Source organism: Gobius niger (assembly GCF_951799975.1).
Source record: "Gobius niger genome assembly, chromosome: 4".
Lineage (NCBI taxonomy): Eukaryota > Metazoa > Chordata > Actinopteri > Gobiiformes > Gobiidae > Gobius > Gobius niger.
This window is the reverse complement of record NC_136855.1, coordinates 1,157,479-1,174,905: the sequence shown is the minus strand read 5'-3', so window position 1 is coordinate 1,174,905 and position 17,427 is coordinate 1,157,479. Positions and strand designations below refer to the sequence as shown.

Below are 17,427 nucleotides of genomic sequence, written 5' to 3'. Positions count from 1 at the left end.
GCACAAGTCACCGAGCAGAAGTCACCGGGCACAAGTCACCGGGCAGAAGTCACCGGGCAGAAGTCACCGGGCACAAGTCACCGGGCAGAAGTCACCGGGCACAAGTCACCGGGCAGAAGTCACCGGGCACAAGTCACCGGGCACAAGTCACCGAGCAGAAGTCACCGGGCACAAGTCACCGGGCAGAAGTCACCGGGCAGAAGTCACCGGGCACAAGTCACCGGGCAGAAGTCACCGGGAAGAAGTCACCGGGCACAAGTCACCGGGCAGAAGTCACCGGGCACAAGTCACCGGGCACAAGTCACCGGGCACAAGTCACCGGGCACAAGTCACCGGGCACAAGTCACCGGGCACAAGTCACCGGGCACAAGTCACCGGGCACAAGTCACCGGGCACAAGTCACCGGGCACAAGTCACCGGGCACAAGTCACCGGGCAGAAGTCACCGGGAAGAAGTCACCGGGCACAAGTCACCGGGCAGAAGTCACCGGGAAGAAGTCACCGGGCAGAAGTCACCGGGCAGAAGTCACCGGGCAGAAGGCACCGGGCAGAAGGCACCGGGCAGAAGTCACCGGGAAGAAGTCACCGGGCAGAAGTCACCGGGCACAAGTCACCGGGCAGAAGCCACCGGGCACAAGTCACCGGGCAGAAGTCACCGGGAAGAAGTCACCGGGCACAAGTCACCGGGCACAAGTCACCGGGCAGAAGCCACCGGGCAGAAGCCACCGGGCACAAGTCACCGGGCAGAAGTCACCGGGCACAAGTCACCGGGCACAAGTCACCGGGCACAAGTCACCGGGAAGAAGTCACCGGGCAGAAGTCACCGGGCAGAAGTCACCGGGAAGAAGTCACCGGGCAGAAGTCACCGGGCACAAGTCACCGGGCAGAAGTCACCGGGAAGAAGTCACCGGGCAGAAGTCACCGGGCACAAGTCACCGGGCAGAAGTCACCGGGAAGAAGTCACCGGGCAGAAGTCACCGGGCAGAAGTCACCGGGAAGAAGTCACCGGGCAGAAGTCACCGGGCACAAGTCACCGGGCAGAAGTCACCGGGCACAAGTCACCGGGCAGAAGTCACCGGGCAGAAGTCACCGGGCAGAAGTCACCGGGCACAAGTCACCGGGCAGAAGTCACCGGGCAGAAGTCACCGGGCAGAAGTCACCGGGCAGAAGTCACCGGGAAGAAGTCACCGGGCAGAAGTCACCGGGCAGAAGTCACCGGGCACAAGTCACCGGGCAGAAGTCACCGGGAAGAAGTCACCGGGCAGAAGTCACCGGGCACAAGTCACCGGGCAGAAGTCACCGGGAAGAAGTCACCGGGAAGAAGTCACCGGGCACAAGTCACCGGGCACAAGTCACCGGGCAGAAGTCACCGGGAAGAAGTCACCGGGCAGAAGTCACCGGGCACAAGTCACCGGGCAGAAGTCACCGGGACAGTATGTGATGATGGGAGTGTAATTACTGCGACACAGAAAACAGCCAAATGTTATTCTTAACCACGACGCTCTCAGTCTGGCTCCGAAGACCATCACGGAGCTGGACACGAGGAAAACACGGAGCTGGACACGAGGAAAACACGGAGCTGGACACGAGGAAAACACGGAGCTGGACACGAGGAAAAGACTGGATTTCATCATCTTTCTCTCCAGTCTCTAAGTCCAAGTCTCCCTCAAGTTCTCATGGTCCAGGCGTGAGTCACTCCGGACGATTTCAAGTTCAAGTCTTCCGTTCAAAAGTCCAGAACTTGTCCGAGTTCTGAAAGTCCTTTTGCCTGAACCTGAAGAGTCGAGTCTCTGTAATGACTTGGAGAAGAGTCACAGGTTCGAGTCCCGGACTTGCTCCTCAGAGGCTTCTATAAGTGCGACTGTGCTCTGTGTTTGGAGACTGGTGTTTGTTCTGACGCTTTCACCGACCACAGCCGAGGTTCCTTTGTCGCCACGACGACAACGACAACTCTCCCACACAGACACACAATCCACACAATCCACACAATCAACACAATCCAACAATGTTTAAAAAAAAACAGAACTGAATCCTTTTACGAAAGATCTGCAGGAACATAAACATGTGCACTGCAAAAAGTGGATTCTAAGCAAGTAAAAAATGTCTTACTTTAAGAAATAAGTTCTTATTTTTTCCCTAAAAAGTAATAATGTTTTGTGGAGCAAAGTTTACTTGAGAAAAACAATCTTATTTTAGGAAATCAAATCTAGCCATTTCTTGTTCAGATATATTTGCTAAAAAACATGCACATGCAGAAAGAAAAACTTTTTGAATCTTCTTCAGCTTTAGAAAAAGAATATTTTTCTTATTTTTAGAAAAACTAAGATCAACAACTCTTAATGTTCTTAGCAAGAAAAAAGTGCTGACCTCACTGGCAGATTTTTTTCCTTAAAACAAGACAAAATGTCTTATTTTAAGATTTTTTTCCTTGTCTTTAGGAGGGTACTTTTTGCAGTGTGAGAGACAAGAAGAGGAGAGTTCTTTGTAGAGGTTAGCGCGAGCAGCTTCTACATAATAACAGTTCATGGATTAAATAAATAATTCGATCCTTTTCAGAGCTTTGCAATTAAATAAATCAGGATCAATTGTGCTGTGTTTCGTGAAGAGATGATTTGGAAGAGCAGCTCTGACAGTGACAGCCTTTAATATCAGACAATGGACTGATATTATGATGGACTGAGCAGGAAAAATAAAATAATACTGAAGGAAAATAAATAAAATAAAATGGCATCTGTTCAATTCTTGATATAACTTCTCTTAAAAGTGTCGCCAACTTTAAGGAAACGTAAACTGACTGACAGTCTATAAACCGTCAAAAAGTCTGTTGAAGAAAATGCCTTGTACTCGTATCAGTATTCAGTATCGGCAAGTACTTAAATCAAAGTACTCGTGTCGGTTTCATCCCGATCTTCAATCTCTGCTTTCACTTGTGGAACACGTTCACAAATGTTTATCTAAGCTTTGGAAATGTTAAATCTTTATTAACTTTCCCTGTTAGCATAACAAGACCTGAGCACTTCCTGTTGGCCTTACAAAATAAAAGCATGACATAAACGAGGATCTATTAATACAAATGCATCTGTAAGAAGAGTTCATTTGCAGAAGCTGAAATCTCACCCCTGCATGAAAAACTAAATACTTTCAGAAGCACTGAATGAAGTCCTTTGAAAACTCGTTTGTGACTCTCAAATACGCTTCACTTATTCCTTCTCTCCACACTGGGACATATAAAGTGCGGATCATGATCACTGTAAAACCTTTGGAAGCCTGACTCTGCATGTTTATCTTCTTTAACCCCTTTAACTCCCATCTGAACCGAGCACCTTTTTCTCCAGTTTGGCTTTACCCCAATCCAAAAGCTTCTGGAAAAAAGCTGTGAAAATAGCAACAAAACTGAGACGAAAACAATGATGGAAATGTGACAAAAAAGTGAGAAAACATTGGCAAAAAAGTGACGAAAAATAGATGACAAAGAGGCAAAAATGTCACAAGAAATTGGCAAAAAAAATGACAAAAACTGTTACAAAATATGACAAAAAAATTGCAAAAATATGACAAAAATTTGATAAAAATTTGATAAAAAATTGACAAAAATGTAACAAGAAATGACCAAAAAAATGACAAAAATTTGACCAAAAAAATTACGAAAAAATGACACAAATGTGACAAAAAATGTGAAAAAAATGTGACAAAAAATGACAAAAATGTGATAAAAAAATTGACGAAAAAAATGATGAAAAAAATGACAAAAAATTGACAAAATTTGACAAATTACAAAAATGTAATAAAAAATTGACGAAAAAATGACCAAAATGTGACAAAAAATGACAAATAAAGCTACAAAAATGAGTTGAATACCCAACAAAAAAATGATTGAAAAAAAATCTGATGACGTGAGAGAAAAGATCCTCTCGGTTCAGGCGGGAGTTAAGAGGTTAAAGAGACTAGATGCAAGTTAGCCAGTTTATACTCACTACTGCCACCTCAGGCCATACGTGTAACTGCACCTTCTATATTAAACACCTTTCTGAGTGACAGTGCAGGATTTTAGAGGCAGTTGTGGTGAAAAGGTCTGAGCTCATTCTACATTAGGACATGGAGGAAAATACTTCGTTTTAAAATGTTTAAACTCCGTACAGTCCCTTTAAAGTGATTGGGCGCTCGCCGTGTCCACTCTGTAACGGAGCGCCATCGAGGCCAACGCCGCCAAATCCACGTCTGAGGGAAAAAAATGGTTATATGGACCGATCATAATGAGACGGCTTCATTATCGCCTCCGAGCGCCTCCGAGCGCCTCCGAGCGCCTCCGAGCGCCTCGCCGTTTCATTTATGAGCCGGAGAATTGAGTGAATTATGGAGACTCTTGTTTTCCCCCCACGCTCGCCTTAGAAAATATTAGCTCCATGCATTATTGAACCACTGAGAGAGAAGAGTCTGAGAGAGAAGAGTCTGAGAGGAAAGAGTCTGAGAGGAAAGAGTCTGAGAGGAAAGAGTCTGGAGAGAAAAGTCTGAGAGGGAAGAGTCTGAGAGGAAAGAGTCTGAGAGGAAAGAGTCTGGAGAGAAAAGTCTGAGAGGGAAGAGTCTGAGAGGAAAGAGTCTGAGAGAGAAGAGTCTGAGAGAGAAAAGTCTGAGAGAGAAAAGTCTGAGAGAGAAAAGTCTGAGAGAGAAAAGTCTGAGAGAGAAAAGTCTGAGAGAGAAAAGTCTGAGAGAGAAAAGTCTGAGAGGGAAGAGTCTGAGAGGAAAGAGTCTGAGAGAGAAAAGTCTGAGAGAGAAAAGTCTGAGAGAGAAAAGTCTGAGAGAGAAGAGTCTGAGAGGAAAGAGTCTGAGAGGGAAGAGTCTGAGAGAGAAGAGACTGAGAGAGAAGAGTCTGAGAGAGAAGAGACTGAGAGAGAAGAGACTGAGAGAGAAGAGACTGAGAGAGAAGAGACTGAGAGAGAAGAGACTGAGAGGAAAGAGTCTGAGAGGAAAGAGTCTGAGAGGAAAGAGTCTGAGAGGAAAGAGTCTGAGAGGAAAGAGTCTGAGAGGAAAGAGTCTGAGAGGAAAGAGTCTGAGAGGAAAGAGTCTGAGAGGGAAGAGTCTGAGAGGGAAGAGACTGAGAGGAAAGAGTCTGAGAGAGAAGAGACTGAGAGAGAAGAGTCTGAGAGAGAAGAGTCTGAGAGAGAAGAGTCTGAGAGAGAAGAGTCGGAGAGGGAAGAGTCTGAGAGGAAAGAGTCTGAGAGAGAAGAGACTGAGAGAGAAGAGTCTGAGAGAGAAGAGTCTGAGAGAGAAGAGTCTGAGAGAGAAAAGTCTGAGAGAGAAGAGTCTGAGAGGAAAGAGTCAGAGAGAGAAGAGACTGAGAGGAAAGAGTCTGAGAGAGAAGAGACTGAGAGGAAAGAGTCTGAGAGAGAAGAGACTGAGAGGAAAGAGTCAGAGAGAGAAGAGTCTGAGGGGAAAGAGTCTGAGAGAGAAGAGTCGGAGAGGGAAGAGTCTGAGAGAGAAAAGTCTGAGAGAGAAGAGTCTGAGAGGAAAGAGTCAGAGAGAGAAGAGTCTGAGAGGAAAGAGTCTGAGAGAGAAGAGTCGGAGAGGGAAGAGTCTGAGAGAGAAAAGTCTGAGAGAGAAGAGTCTGAGAGGAAAGAGTCAGAGAGAGAAGAGTCTGAGAGGAAAGAGTCTGAGAGAGAAGAGTCGGAGAGGAAAGAGTCTGAGAGAGAAGAGACTGAGAGGAAAGAGTCTGAGAGAGAAGAGACTGAGAGGAAAGAGTCAGAGAGAGAAGAGTCTGAGAGGAAAGAGTCTGAGAGAGAAGAGTCGGAGAGGGAAGAGTCTGAGAGAGAAAAGTCTGAGAGAGAAGAGTCTGAGAGGAAAGAGTCAGAGAGAGAAGAGTCTGAGAGGAAAGAGTCTGAGAGAGAAGAGTCGGAGAGGGAAGAGTCTGAGAGAGAAAAGTCTGAGAGAGAAGAGTCTGAGAGGAAAGAGTCAGAGAGAGAAGAGTCTGAGAGAGAAGAGACTGAGAGAGAAGAGTCTGAGAGAGAAGAGACTGAGAGAGAAGAGTCTGAGAGGAAAGAGTCTGAGAGAGAAAAGTCTGAGAGAGAAGAGTCTGAGAGGAAAGAGTCTGAGAGGAAAGAGTCTGAGAGGAAAGAGTCTGAGAGGAAAGAGTCTGAGAGAGAAGAGTCTGAGAGAGAAGAGTCAGAGAGAGAAGAGTCTGAGAGGGAAGAGTCTGAGAGAGAAGAGACTGAGAGAGAAGAGTCTGAGAGAGAAGAGACTGAGAGAGAAGAGACTGAGAGGAAAGAGTCTGAGAGGAAAGAGTCTGAGAGGAAAGAGTCTGAGAGGAAAGAGTCTGAGAGGAAAGAGTCTGAGAGGAAAGAGTCTGAGAGGAAAGTGTCTGAGAGGAAAGAGTCTGAGAGGAAAGAGTCTGAGAGGGAAGAGACTGAGAGGAAAGAGTCTGAGAGAGAAGAGACTGAGAGAGAAGAGTCTGAGAGAGAAGAGTCTGAGAGAGAAGAGTCTGAGAGAGAAGAGTCGGAGAGGGAAGAGTCTGAGAGAGAAAAGTCTGAGAGAGAAGAGTCTGAGAGGAAAGAGTCAGAGAGAGAAGAGACTGAGAGGAAAGAGTCTGAGAGAGAAGAGACTGAGAGGAAAGAGTCTGAGAGAGAAGAGACTGAGAGGAAAGAGTCTGAGAGAGAAGAGACTGAGAGAGAAGAGTCTGAGAGAGAAGAGTCTGAGAGAGAAGAGACTGAGAGAGAAGAGACTGAGAGAGAAGAGACTGAGAGAGAAGAGTCTGAGAGGGAAGAGTCTGAGAGGAAAGAGTCTGAGAGAGAAGAGTCGGAGAGGGAAGAGTCTGAGAGAGAAAAGTCTGAGAGAGAAGAGTCTGAGAGGAAAGAGTCAGAGAGAGAAGAGTCTGAGAGAGAAGAGACTGAGAGAGAAGAGTCTGAGAGAGAAGAGACTGAGAGAGAAGAGTCTGAGAGGAAAGAGTCTGAGAGGAAAGAGTCTGAGAGAGAAAAGTCTGAGAGAGAAGAGTCTGAGAGGAAAGAGTCTGAGAGGAAAGAGTCTGAGAGGAAAGAGTCTGAGAGGAAAGAGTCTGAGAGAGAAGAGTCTGAGAGAGAAGAGTCAGAGAGAGAAGAGTCTGAGAGGGAAGAGTCTGAGAGAGAAGAGTCTGAGAGAGAAGAGTCTGAGAGAGAAGAGTCTGAGAGAGAAAAGACTGAGAGAGAAGAGACTGAGAGGAAAGAGTCTGAGAGGAAAGAGTCTGAGAGGAAAGAGTCTGAGAGGAAAGAGTCTGAGAGGAAAGAGTCTGAGAGGAAAGAGTCTGAGAGGAAAGAGTCTGAGAGGAAAGTGTCTGAGAGGAAAGAGTCTGAGAGGAAAGAGTCTGAGAGGGAAGAGACTGAGAGGAAAGAGTCTGAGAGGAAAGAGTCTGAGAGGGAAGAGTCTGAGAGGAAAGAGTCTGAGAGGGAAGAGTCTGAGAGGGAAGAGTCTGAGAGAGAAAAGTCTGAGAGGAAAGAGTCTGAGAGGGAAGAGACTGAGAGAGAAGAGTCTGAGAGGGAAGAGTCTGAGAGAGAAGAGACTGAGAGAGAAGAGACTGAGAGAGAAGAGACTGAGAGAGAAGAGACTGAGAGAGAAGAGACTGAGAGAGAAGAGACTGAGAGGAAAGAGTCTGAGAGGAAAGAGTCTGAGAGGAAAGAGTCTGAGAGGAAAGAGTCTGAGAGGAAAGAGTCTGAGAGGAAAGAGTCTGAGAGGAAAGAGTCTGAGAGAGAAGAGTCTGAGAGAGAAGAGTCTGAGAGGAAAGAGTCTGAGAGAGAAGAGACTGAGAGAGAAGAGTCTGAGAGAGAAGAGTCTGAGAGAGAAGAGTCTGAGAGAGAAGAGTCGGAGAGGGAAGAGTCTGAGAGAGAAAAGTCTGAGAGAGAAGAGTCTGAGAGGAAAGAGTCAGAGAGAGAAGAGACTGAGAGGAAAGAGTCTGAGAGAGAAGAGACTGAGAGAGAAGAGTCTGAGAGAGAAGAGTCTGAGAGAGAAGAGTCTGAGAGAGAAGAGTCGGAGAGGGAAGAGTCTGAGAGAGAAAAGTCTGAGAGAGAAGAGTCTGAGAGGAAAGAGTCAGAGAGAGAAGAGACTGAGAGGAAAGAGTCTGAGAGAGAAGAGACTGAGAGGAAAGAGTCTGAGAGAGAAGAGACTGAGAGGAAAGAGTCAGAGAGAGAAGAGTCTGAGAGGAAAGAGTCTGAGAGAGAAGAGTCGGAGAGGGAAGAGTCTGAGAGAGAAAAGTCTGAGAGAGAAGAGTCTGAGAGGAAAGAGTCAGAGAGAGAAGAGTCTGAGAGGAAAGAGTCTGAGAGAGAAGAGTCGGAGAGGGAAGAGTCTGAGAGAGAAAAGTCTGAGAGAGAAGAGTCTGAGAGGAAAGAGTCAGAGAGAGAAGAGTCTGAGAGAGAAGAGACTGAGAGAGAAGAGTCTGAGAGAGAAGAGACTGAGAGAGAAGAGTCAGAGAGAGAAGAGTCTGAGAGGGAAGAGTCTGAGAGAGAAGAGACTGAGAGAGAAGAGTCTGAGAGAGAAGAGACTGAGAGAGAAGAGACTGAGAGGAAAGAGTCTGAGAGGAAAGAGTCTGAGAGGAAAGAGTCTGAGAGGAAAGAGTCTGAGAGGAAAGAGTCTGAGAGGAAAGAGTCTGAGAGGAAAGTGTCTGAGAGGAAAGAGTCTGAGAGGAAAGAGTCTGAGAGGGAAGAGACTGAGAGGAAAGAGTCTGAGAGAGAAGAGACTGAGAGAGAAGAGTCTGAGAGAGAAGAGTCTGAGAGAGAAGAGTCTGAGAGAGAAGAGTCGGAGAGGGAAGAGTCTGAGAGAGAAAAGTCTGAGAGAGAAGAGTCTGAGAGGAAAGAGTCAGAGAGAGAAGAGACTGAGAGGAAAGAGTCTGAGAGAGAAGAGACTGAGAGGAAAGAGTCTGAGAGAGAAGAGACTGAGAGGAAAGAGTCTGAGAGAGAAGAGACTGAGAGAGAAGAGTCTGAGAGAGAAGAGTCTGAGAGAGAAGAGACTGAGAGAGAAGAGACTGAGAGAGAAGAGACTGAGAGAGAAGAGTCTGAGAGGGAAGAGTCTGAGAGGAAAGAGTCTGAGAGAGAAGAGTCGGAGAGGGAAGAGTCTGAGAGAGAAAAGTCTGAGAGAGAAGAGTCTGAGAGGAAAGAGTCAGAGAGAGAAGAGTCTGAGAGAGAAGAGACTGAGAGAGAAGAGTCTGAGAGAGAAGAGACTGAGAGAGAAGAGTCTGAGAGGAAAGAGTCTGAGAGGAAAGAGTCTGAGAGAGAAAAGTCTGAGAGAGAAGAGTCTGAGAGGAAAGAGTCTGAGAGGAAAGAGTCTGAGAGGAAAGAGTCTGAGAGGAAAGAGTCTGAGAGAGAAGAGTCTGAGAGAGAAGAGTCAGAGAGAGAAGAGTCTGAGAGGGAAGAGTCTGAGAGAGAAGAGTCTGAGAGAGAAGAGTCTGAGAGAGAAGAGTCTGAGAGAGAAAAGACTGAGAGAGAAGAGACTGAGAGGAAAGAGTCTGAGAGGAAAGAGTCTGAGAGGAAAGAGTCTGAGAGGAAAGAGTCTGAGAGGAAAGAGTCTGAGAGGAAAGAGTCTGAGAGGAAAGAGTCTGAGAGGGAAGAGACTGAGAGGAAAGAGTCTGAGAGGAAAGAGTCTGAGAGGAAAGAGTCTGAGAGGGAAGAGTCTGAGAGGAAAGAGTCTGAGAGGGAAGAGTCTGAGAGGGAAGAGTCTGAGAGAGAAAAGTCTGAGAGGAAAGAGTCTGAGAGGGAAGAGACTGAGAGAGAAGAGTCTGAGAGGGAAGAGTCTGAGAGAGAAGAGACTGAGAGAGAAGAGTCTGAGAGGGAAGAGTCTGAGAGAGAAGAGTCTGAGAGGAAAGAGTCTGAGAGGGAAGAGTCTGAGAGGGAAGAGTCTGAGAGGAAAGAGTCTGAGAGAGAAAAGTCTGAGAGAGAAAAGTCTGAGAGGAAAGAGTCTGAGAGAGAAGAGACTGAGAGAGAAAAGTCTGAGAGAGAAAAGTCTTAGAGAGAAAAGTCTGAGAAGAGTCTGAGAGGGAAGAGTCTGAGAGGGAAGAGTCTGAGAGAGAAAAGTCTGAGAGGAAAGAGTCTGAGAGAGAAGAGTCTGAGAGAGAAGAGTCTGAGAGGAAAGAGTCTGAGAGAGAAAAGTCTGAGAGGAAAGAGTCTGAGAGAGAAGAGTCTGAGAGAGAAGAGTCAGAGGGAACATCCATGGTTAAACAGTAATAATGAGTGTTTCCTCTCATCACAAACATCTCCAGCAGGTCTGCAGAGTTTGGAAATGTGAAGGTAAAACACCGAAACGCTCTGAGATCCTCACAGTCCCTCCTCGCTCAGAGACCGAGACGTGCGGCTCAGGCCCAGAGCGTGTTTGTTCACAAAACCTGACGGCAAATTAATCATGAGACGGGGGCCGCGGCTATTAAAATGCTAATGTGGGGAAATCTAGACGTTCCCATAATATCTCTGCAATAATTTACACCGTGTTATGCTAAAAAGCCGAGCAGGAAACAAGTCGAGCTGGAACAGTTTCAGGGGAAAGTCGGGCCAAAGCCAGAGAGGCAAAAGGAAGAGAAGAGACGGACGATCAAGTCTTTTCAGGCTTCTTCTATAATAGTTTGAAATACATGATATTCTATTTTATAAATGTGCCAAGCCAATAAAGAGGAAACGAGCTGCTAAAAGGCAAAGTGTGGTCAGTGCTGGTGAAATATTGCTGCGTACGACCCGGACTTGACTGGAGGAGACGGAATGATTACATTAGATTTACTGAAAGCTGGTTTTGCCCTTGGGATCTGGCAACCAAACCTGCGGGACTTTGGGTGCAGGAGGATGATCAGCTCCCGCAAAACTACATACTCTAGTTTTTAGGGTTGTGAAAAAGCAGATTCTCTGATACAAAATCAATACTACAGACAACAAGGCGGAGGCACAGAGCTCCAGGACCGGTCAAGACTTTTTATTTTTGCAGAATAAACACTACAGTGGTTTTGAGTATGAATGATTTAGGTTATTCAACTTTTTATCGACATTAAAGAAACAGGCCAGTGTGTTTCCATACTGAGATATGTTCTCAGCTTAGACAAGTTCATGTGTCTGGTTTTCACGCGTGTCCTCAGTCATGTAAACACAGACGGCGTTAGCATTTAGCCTCTCCTCCTGTAGCTCCAAACCGGCGTCCGCACAGTAAAGTGAAGATATTATTGCGCAAATGTCGAATTACTCCTGGTATTATTACGCCTCACAATATAGTTCCTTTTTATCCACTTAGAAAATCCACATTGTTTAATTGTGTGTATTTATACTTTATCGTGCAACACTTCACGTAAGTAAGGGATAATAAGCACCGACAGGGCGAACCGGATTCGGTTCGCCCTGTCGGTGCTTATTTTCCCGATAATGACCAGCGTTCTATACATTATTCCGCTTATTATACGGCCATTTGCCAACTGAACACACACAACATAAACTTTGTACACTTTTATCGGTCGAAAGGTTTATTTAATGACATCCGCGACAAATAGTTCCCTAAAGTTTGCGCGTTGCGCTGCAGCGTTTGGCTAGGCTAGAAGCAGCAAGGCTAGCAGCTAGCCTAGCTACTTCGTTGAAGGCGCAGTTGGAGGAATGGTGGTGAATCTTTGGGTAAATTGAAAGTCTGACTCACGCTAACTTCACGAGCGATTCCCCGACTTCTCTCTCAGTGACGGGGACAGAGATAGTGTCGCTACTACGTACGCGCGGAGTGATATGAAAGCACCAACTCCGTTGCCATGGGCAGCGGTCATTATTTTTCTCAGAGGTCCTTTATCAGAAAATAATGACCGGTACAACGTTGGGAAATCCCATTCAAATCAACGGAGCTTCTACTTATTTTGTGAAGAGCCGTGTAATAACCATATTTAAATATGGGAAATGTGGAGGAGCTTGGTAGCTTCTATCTTGACCTGGTTTGGAGCTATAGAGGAGCAGAGGCTAAATGCTAACGCCGTCTGTGCTAACGTGACTGAGGACACGCGTGAAGACCAAACAGGTACACATGAACTCGTCTAAGGTAAAGGAAGAACATGAAACCACTGAAAGCACCTCTGTGCTTCCTTCAAATGGAGTTTGTGGGAAATGAAGCAATGCTCTACAGCGATTGGATTGGGAAAACACAATTGAGGAAACGTTTTTTTCAACAAATAAATAATAATGAGCTTGACAGGACTGTGGCCTCATAAAAACGTCTTATTGCACTTTACCAGTGTCACAAGTCTCTGCTACACTGGAGTCAGTATTCACTCACTCCACACTCCGTGGTAGTAAGATACTACTGTAGTACTACTGTAGTACTACTGTAGCCGGATGTGGCCCACGGGCCGTATTTTGCCCAGCTCTGTTCTACGGCGCCAGCGCCTCGTTCTGAACTTCCTGATTACACAAGCGTCATTATTCAAATATATCGGCCAACACCAAAAAACATGTTCTTAAGTGTGTTTTTAGGCTGCATATGCAGGACATGTTCACTTTAAAAGAGCAGCGTTTGGATAAAAACTGTGGATTTAGCGAGTGTGGCTAACGTTAGCTTAGCAACCCATTTATTCCTATGCCGTAGCTTAGCCTAGCCGCCTCCATTCCTTTACCTGTGTCAGTTAGCATCGAATATTAAGCCGTTTTTCCTCATAAATTCCTAAAAACAAACTGAGCTGAAGTCAAAGCTGTCACGTGTTCCTGTTTGTCCTGGACTCATGGAGACGTGTGGAGCTTTTTAAAGGGACATTTTAAACATGATTTGGTGCTTTGAAAGAACACTCTGTCCTGATCTTAGTGTTTCGTTTGAACTGAATAAAAAGCCGCTGCTGCTTCGGGATCGTTTTCATCATGAGCTGTTTGGAAAGAGCAGGACATAATGTTTATCTAACTGTGACGCTTCGCTCGCTTTTATCAGCAGGAATATGAGTCTGATCCATCACCACGGAGCTACAGACGGACCGGTCAGAGCTCTACAAACACGGGATATTAACGGCCACATAAACCCAGTCTGAGGGAGGTCCTCCATCAGCGCAGCACAAACACGAGAGCAGGAGAGAGACCGGACTGTGGAAAATACCAGAGTTTTGTTTCACTGCAGAGAGACCGGAGCAAAACGAATCAAGGATCTGCAGAGAGACCGGATCAAAACGAATCAAGGATCTGCAGAAAACAGCACCAGCAGAGGATGAAGCTCACAAACAAGCAGCTCCAGAGCATTTAACAAACATGTGACTGAGGGACTCTGAGGTAAACCGGAGAGCAGCTCCAGGATTCTGTATCGAAGCCGATCCGGGTATTTTCATATGTACAGGATCGGATTTAACGACTGGATCGAGCCCCCAAAAGATGGCCCTGAATCTGCAGCGACTCCAGTCTGTAGGTTCACCACAGAGCTGCTGTAAACCTGGAGACCGGAGCCGCTGCAGATTCAGGGCCACACCCGTGCGTTTTGGAGTTTTTGTGAACTGAACGCTCCTCCTGGATCCGCCACCTTAACGTGGTGGAGGGTTGGAGCTCTGGGGGGCTTCGTGCCCCTGTAGGGTCTCCCAGGACAAACAGGTCCTATAGGTGACGGGTCAGAAGCTCCTTATGAGAGACCAACAGGTCCGGTCAGAACCATCTGTGTACCCACCACCTGCAGGGGGCGCTAGAGGGGCTGTGTGATTTCAACGGACAAATGGAAGAAAATGTATGGATGAATTGAATGACAATAAATGTATACAGGAAACATATATATTATATAATGTTCTAATCTCAAAGTTGGTCAAATACGTAATAACATAATGACGTACAGTCTGTTAAAGGCACACTGTGGAACATTTTGGACGATACTGTTGCCATCAGTACAAAACAAGAGAACCCAGCCTGTTTAAATCTGAAACTCTTCAGTCACATGTCCTGGAGATAAGCTGAAGTGAGTGAGGGCTTTAAGCGAACAACGAAACATGTTCAGGTGTCAGTCCTGAGCTGTGGGGAAACTGGAGCACTCATGAAGGTCCTTTAACCTGAGGTTAAAGGACCTGCAACCTCAGGTTAAAGGACCTGCAACCTCAGGTTAAAGGACCTGCAACCTCAGGTTAAAGGACCTTCAACCTCAGGTTAAAGGACCTTCAACCTCAGGTTAAAGGAGCTCAAGGCTGTAGAGAACATGTTTTTAAGAACAGGCTCAAGACCCACCTTTTTAGCTTAGCTTTTAACTGACTAATCTATTTATAATTAGCCTTTAACTGACTAATCTATTTATTTAACCCTAATATATAACATATATATATGGGAGGTTGTGCAGGCGTATTGTTTTAAATGTTGTAATCTGTAAAGCACTTTGTGAGACCTTTCGGTATGAAAAGCACTTTATAAATAAAGTTTGATTGATTAACCTCTTAACCCCCACATGAACCGAGCACATTTTCTCCAGTTTTACATAAATCCAAAAGCAAAAAAAGTGGCAAAAATGCTTTAAAAAGTTAGGAATCATTGTTGTCAGTCTTTCAGGTGAGGCGTTACTCTGTGAGGCTGTGAGTTTTTAGATTTGGGTAAATGCTCTCGGTTAAAATGAGGAGCGTTTAAAGGCTCGTCAGATACATCCAGACAAACCCTGGGCCGGAGCCGTAACGGCGTCTCTTACCGAGGCTGGTGGGCTTGATGAGCTCGTCCAGCAGGTCGTAGAAGGGCAGCCTCTGGAGCTTGACGTCGGGGTGGAGCGGGTGGAGCGTGGCGGCGGAGGGCAGGTGGTGGCTCAGGGCGCTCAGCTCGTGTTTGCCCGGGCCCAGCAGAGACAGGGGCAGGAGGGCGGCGGGCGAGGGCGCTCCCCCCCCGTGCCCCGCGTGGCTCTCGTACGTCAGCTGCGTGAGGCCGGGCAGAGCGGCGCCCCCCGCGGCCCCGGGGTGGTGCGGCCCCAGGCTCAGCTCCGTGTGGGACATCATCTTGGCGGGGAAGCGGCGCCGGTAGAGCTCCTTGATCTTTATGTGCACGGCCGGGCTGCAGCCGGACTTCAGCAGGTGCAGCGCTTTGGTCAGCAGCTCGTGTTTCCGCCCGTGCTTGTTCCTCCCGGCGTATCCCAGCAGCACCTGCAGCTCCGACACCCGCAGGCTCATCACCATCTGCTGCAGAGAGGAAGCATCAGGTGAGGAAGGGCACGTGAGAAACCATATGTTTTACAGTATCCGCCTTTCATCGGCCGATATCTCTGGAACCGAAAGTAATAACGACTTGGAAAGAACTTTAAAATGAGCCCCACAACGTCCTCGACCTCAGGAGAGAAACATCGCAGTGAAAACTGGTCACAAGTTTGTTCATCTATTCCATAAGCCCTGTGCGTCTCATACAGCGCCCCCTGCTGTCACAGGTCAACAGAGAACAGAACGTTTAGAAAAATTTGGCCAAAAAAACCCTCCTCGCCTTATTTATTTCTATACATTTCTATGATTCAAATCTTTACTATAATAATAAACATTTAACTAGAGGCTGCTTGAAAGACTTAAAAAAACAAATCATCAAAGTATTAAATGCCTTATATATCGGCTATCGGCCAATTCCTTCATATCGGTATCGGACTCAAACATCCAGAGGTCTGAGCCTCTGCGGTCGCCCAGTGAAGGGTCACATGCAGAAATAAGGATAAGAATAATAAACTTATTTAAATGTAAGGCATATGTGGAACACACTGTAGATCACAGTAGATCAGAGTAGATCAGAGTAGATCAGAGTAGATCAGAGTCGATCACAGTAGATCACAGTAGATCACAGTAGATCAGAGTAGATCAGAGTAGATCAGAGTCGATCACAGTAGATCAGAGTAGATCAGAGTAGATCAGAGTAGATCAGAGTCGATCACAGTAGATCACAGTAGATCACAGTAGATCAGAGTAGATCAGAGTAGATCACAGTAGATCACAGTAGATCAGAGTAGATCACAGTAGATCACAGTAGATCAGAGTAGATCAGAGTAGATCACAGTAGATCAGAGTAGATCAGAGTAGATCAGAGTCGATCACAGTAGATCAGAGTAGATCAGAGTAGATCAGAGTAGATCAGAGTCGATCACAGTAGATCACAGTAGATCACAGTAGATCAGAGTAGATCACAGTAGATCACAGTAGATCAGAGTAGATCACAGTAGATCACAGTAGATCAGAGTAGATCAGAGTAGATCAGAGTAGATCAGAGTCGATCACAGTAGATCACAGTAGATCACAGTAGATCAGAGTAGATCAGAGTAGATCAGAGTCGATCACAGTAGATCAGAGTAGATCAGAGTAGATCAGAGTAGATCAGAGTCGATCACAGTAGATCACAGTAGATCACAGTAGATCAGAGTAGATCAGAGTAGATCACAGTAGATCACAGTAGATCAGAGTAGATCACAGTAGATCACAGTAGATCACAGTAGATCAGAGTAGATCAGAGTAGATCACAGTAGATCACAGTAGATCAGAGTAGATCAGAGTCGATCACAGTAGATCACAGTAGATCACAGTAGATCAGAGTAGATCAGAGTAGATCACAGTAGATCACAGTAGATCAGAGTCGATCACAGTAGATCACAGTAGATCACAGTAGATCAGAGTAGATCAGAGTAGATCACAGTAGATCACAGTAGATCAGAGTAGATCACAGTAGATCACAGTAGATCACAGTAGATCAGAGTAGATCAGAGTAGATCACAGTAGATCACAGTAGATCAGAGTAGATCAGAGTCGATCACAGTAGATCACAGTAGATCACAGTAGATCAGAGTAGATCAGAGTAGATCACAGTAGATCACAGTAGATCAGAGTAGATCACAGTAGATCACAGTAGATCACAGTAGATCAGAGTAGATCAGAGTAGATCACAGTAGATCACAGTAGATCAGAGTAGATCAGAGTAGATCTGTGTGATGAGGATCTGTGGAGCGTCAGGGCGACACGTTTCTGATCTAAACGCAGCTCATCATCTGTTATCATCTGTCAGTCTGCTGTGAGCGCACGTGTTTACAGCACTTCATTTCCCATGATCCCTTTGGCCTTTGTAGAACATCTCGGACACAAATCTGACCGGCAGCGCTCGCCTGCAGCGTGTGGCTCATCTTAAACCTAATGCTCCTAAAGTGGGCGTGTATCCTCGGTATCCTCAGAGCTCCTGTCAATCAAAGCCTTAGACTTAAATATTTGAATTCAACACATCAAAAAACAGCGTGGTTAAAATATGACCAGCCCGGCGTCGTCACATGGGTCACAGAGACTCATAAATAAGAAGAAAACTCTTAAAGTCAGGATTAAAGTCAGTGCTCGGGAGGCTCGAAGTCACCATTAGAACCCTGTTTACCAAGCGTGTTTTGGAGTCTGGCCACCAGGGGGTGGTATTACAGCCCCATGAGGACCAAAGAGAAGGGCTTTCCTCACCCATTGGTCAAAAACAGAGGACGCAATTCCTCAAGTAAACCTTAACCTTAAAGGCGCATTATGCAACTTTTTATGTGAATAAAAAGT

At 46.1% G+C, this 17,427-nt stretch overlaps 1 protein-coding gene across 2 annotated transcripts in view; it reads right to left on the bottom strand.

The window, feature by feature from the left end:
• Nucleotides 1-17,427, bottom strand: part of LOC306962064 (E3 SUMO-protein ligase PIAS1-like) — an 80,915-nt gene that overhangs the window by 22,716 nt on the left and 40,772 nt on the right. The window contains exon 2 of one of the 2 annotated variants that reach the window (XM_079555101.1): nt 14,583-15,060. In XM_079555101.1, coding sequence (XP_079411227.1) covers nt 14,583-15,060 — 478 coding nt within the window. The remainder of the gene's footprint in view (nt 1-14,582; nt 15,061-17,427) is intronic. The other variant, XM_079555102.1, reaches the window with a different exon arrangement.